General features: G+C 46.1%; 1 protein-coding gene across 1 annotated transcript in view; it reads left to right on the forward strand.

Moving 5' to 3' along the window:
* Positions 1 to 1104: 1104 nt before the first annotated feature.
* Positions 1105 to 4252, forward strand: part of LOC306922123 (bifunctional heparan sulfate N-deacetylase/N-sulfotransferase 4-like) — a gene marked incomplete at its 5' end in the record, with an annotated part of 66169 nt that continues 63021 nt past the window's right edge. Inside the window, 2 exons of the mRNA XM_079499519.1 lie at positions 1105 to 1158; positions 1652 to 1747. Of these exons, the coding sequence (XP_079355645.1) occupies positions 1105 to 1158; positions 1652 to 1747 (150 nt within the window). The remainder of the gene's footprint in view (positions 1159 to 1651; positions 1748 to 4252) is intronic.

Below are 4252 nucleotides of genomic sequence, written 5' to 3' on the forward strand. Positions count from 1 at the left end.
CCGGACCTTCTAAAGTGAACTTTGAGTGTGAAAAACGGCCTAGACAAACTACCGCTAGCTGCTGCTCCAGTCAAGAAAACTACACTGAACATATGTGCATCTATTTCCGCGTATCGTAGCACCGCCCAAATCGCGCAAAGCATTGTGGGACATGGAGGCATCAAATCATAAAAATGTAATCAGTGGTCGGTCGGACAGATCAATGTGTCCGACAGGTGTGTACGAAGCCTGAGTGCACTCGGTGCGTTGTCGTTCGAAAATCCAGTGCGCTGCGCACCGGGTGTGCCGAGTGCCCGCACTGAGCGACCCTATCCTGAAGCTGGGGTTGTCCGGTGTGAATGCGTCACAGCTGTGGTCGTTCGTAAATAAGGCACACTGAACGCACTCTGTGCCGCCCAACACACTCAACGAACTGACCACATTCCCGGTACGCATTTCCGAACGCACCCCAAAGCACCAACGAGCTGGCCGGATGTATGGAGAATCGGGATGACTGGAGGCGACGATGGAGGTCTCGTCTGAGGACGACCTAGAGAGAGTGGTGGTGCACATTAAGTGAAATTTGTTAAGTATATTTGGAGCAGTGGTCACTATGTGGTCACTATTTATTTGGCCTAATATTGCACCCGGGTAGCAGCCAGGTAGCGGGGTTAAGTGTGTTGCTCAAGGACACTTCTTCAACACACAGATTGGGTGGGTGGGTGGGCTGGGAGAGAGGGGGGGGGGGGCATTGACCTTCCTCCAGCCGTTCTCTCTCTACCCACCCACTCAGCCGTGGTCACCCTGCAGTGATGGTTAAGGTTAGGTTAACCTCTCAAAACCACCCCCCCAACACATTTTCAATTTGCATACTAACATAGAATAAAATGTGTGTGTGTGTGTGTGTGTGCGTTCGCGCGCGCGCGTGCGTGTGTGCATTTACTACCCGTGTTTATTTGCGAGAACATGTGTTCATTTAAGTGTGCAAATGTGCGCATCAACATGTTTTCTGACAAGTAGTCTATAGAATCATAATAACAATGACGGTGGTGGTGGTGGCGTCGCATGGCGTGGGGGACGTGAAGAAAGAGTGGGTTCTTTTAGCTGTAGCAGTCTCAGAACACAATGAGAGAGTTGATCACCAGCAGCAAGGCAGCACCGCTAAATGAGCTGGCACCGGTACGGTGTGTGTGTGTGTGTGTGTTGTGTGTGTGTGGCTGTGCATCCGGCTGTGACATCCTCCTGTATCCGAAAACACGGTAACACACACACACACACACACACACACACCAGCGGCCGCGAGGCGAGCTTTACCAACCAACCCCGTGAGCACTGATGCCAGAGAGAGAGAGAGGGAGAGAGAGAGAAATAGGCTGTTTGTTGGTGTCAATCAAGTAGGGGCTAACCCGACCACCACCTCTACCATACCCCCCCCCCCCCCCCCCCCACACACACACACACACACACACACACACACACACACACACACACACACACACACACACACACTCTCTCTCTCTCTCTCACACACACACACACACACACACACACACACACACACACACACACACACACACACTCTCTCTCTCCAGCCCCCCCCCCCCCCCAGTATCTCTCTCCACTCCTCCTAGGTGCCTTTTTATCAGAAGCACTTACGCGCTTCTCCACTCAGTCGTTAACGGACGGCCAGCCGACAGACAACAACGGCGTTCTGTCTCTCTCTCTGTCTGCCGTGGCGTGGCTAGAGGAGCGCTGCTTCCCCTTCACGGTATCTTGCTGCTGCTGCTGCCTGCCCTTAATCCCCGTTGCATGCATGCAGGCAGGGGGGAGAGGAGGAAAAAAAGGACCGGGGAGATAGACAAGAGAAGTAAAAGAATTATAAAGGGGAGAGAGAGAGAGAGAGAAGAATGGTGAATGGATGTGTGGGGGAGGAGGTGGAGGAGAGGAGAGAGCGAATCATTCCGGCTGGCTGGCTGGCCGCCTCTCTCTCTCTGCTGCTGCTGGGGTAAGAGACTGACTGACTGAACTGAAGGATGGCACAGTGGTTCTTTAGCCTCCATCCAAGCAACCACCACCAGACACACTGTACTGTAACTGTACTGTACTGTACTGTACACCCCGAGACAGCAGCCTCCACACCACCACCACCGCCACCAGACCAGCGGCTCTCTGCTTCGCCTGCTTCCCGCTCGGCAGCGCCTCCATCCCGGGTATAATAAGAGGTAAGCCAGGAGTCTGTCGGAGGAACGCACTGACTGACTGGATCTTTTTCTTCCGTAATGTTGAACGAACTCTCTCTACTACTAGCAGCACCGATTTGAAGCGGGATGATCGCAAAACTCATCATCATCGTCCCAGAACTTAAGACTATTATAAAACGCACTCACTCAGTCACTCTCCGATATACGCTTTTGTTTTGCCAATTTTTTTGGTCATTGATACATTGATTGAAAATTAAGCAATACCGGAGCGGTGTTAAATGTTTTTTTCCCCATTCCTCTCTGCGGCATGCAGCCTGATCCGGTTAAATCATATCAGATATAGGTTGGTTATATTTACAGATGGATTTGCAATTTGTTTGTTATATTTATTTTTGTCCTAAAACTCCCATCCGACTGCAGCTGCCCACATGGGCTGCACTAAAGATGTGACTCTCTTTCCTTTGGGAAAGAGAAAAACCCAGAAATTTGTCTTATATGTGTTTATACTTTAATTAAACTATTGTGTTTTTGTGTAGGCTATTTAACAGGCATTGTATTAACGTTACAACGATGTTGATATGATATCTTTAGGCCCACTTTTATGTATTATTCACGTAGTTAAAAAAAAAATATATTATTGCATTGTATTCTTACGGATGTATATTAATTATTTGGTTTATTAAATGCCATGTCGGCATCATTCATCATAACTTGTATCAAAAGAAACGGAATAGCCTATACCAGTTTCTCGTTTGTAGCGCCCTCTTGTGGTCGCCCGTAGTGAGACACAAACATGATGCACATGAAGCAATTAACACACTCTTTTAAACAAGAGGTATCAGTGTTGATTTTGGCAGCACATTTTAGATTTTTAGTTTTAGTCATAGGTCTCTTGAATAGTTTTCATTTAGTTTTAGTCACATTTTAGTCACCTGGGAATGTATGTTTTAGTGTTTAGTCTATAGTTTCCGTCGACTAAATATCGTACGATTTTAGTCGACTAAATCTACAGTTGATTTAGTCGACTAAAATGTATTTTGGCGGCCTTGATGCAGTCCTAATGGCTGAAAATAGCTGATCTACAAGCTCACAACGCGTCGTGCTGCGGCGCGTTGTGAGCTTGTAGATCGGCTATTTTCAGCATGCAACCAAGTGTACCAACCCCTCGGACCCAGACACATTTATTTTAAGTACATTTATTTAATTTCTTCCTTATCTCTAAGATTTGTTATCTGTTCTGCATGCACATATACCAAAACATACTTGAACCGGCATGCAATTTAATGTAGCTACAAGTATTTTTTACTATTCTGGCCATGTCAACATTTCGCAAAAGAAATGGGAGTATAGGCTATATGCACTAAAATAGACGATCTACAAACAAACTCATAACACGTCGCATAACATGATGTGCTGTAGTGTGAGCTTGGAGATTGGTTATCTTCAGCAACGAGATTTGAGATGGGGAGAAAAAGGGGTAACAGGACAGCTCACCCCTTTTCCGCCTTTCCGTTTTTTCCTCCCCATTTTGGCGGGAACCCCTTTTGGTGTTAGCATTATGTTAAGCTTTAGCTATTGAAAAATAGCAGATCTACAAGCTCATAGCGCGCCACCGAGTGGCGCGCTACGAGCTTGTAGGTCTGCTATTTTGAAAAATTGAAAAACGACTGACATAGAAACATAGCTTTTTCAGAAAACTGTCAGGATGTAGAAGACATTTTTAGAATCTGATCTCAGGTCAAAATGGGTTAAGTTTCAGGTTAAAGGAAACATTCCGTCCAAATGTCCATTTTGCTAATTCACAACAACTAATACTATACTTTGGTGTTGAACTTTGAATTTCCCTATACTTTCACGACAGCAGACGGTGAAGTCGGTTCACGGAAGTTGTTGTAGGCTATGTGGGAACTATATCCGATGACATTTGAGGAGGCTGAACCTTATACATAATACTAAATTATCAACATAATTAAAATAATATAGCCTTTCCACATGGAGTATTATTTTTTTTCCCAAAACAATACAAACAGCCAATAGCACATAAGTTATGAATCTTGAACCCAAGGCAGGGG

This window comes from Electrona antarctica (genome assembly GCF_951216825.1).
Source record: "Electrona antarctica genome assembly, chromosome: 4".
Lineage (NCBI taxonomy): Eukaryota > Metazoa > Chordata > Actinopteri > Myctophiformes > Myctophidae > Electrona > Electrona antarctica.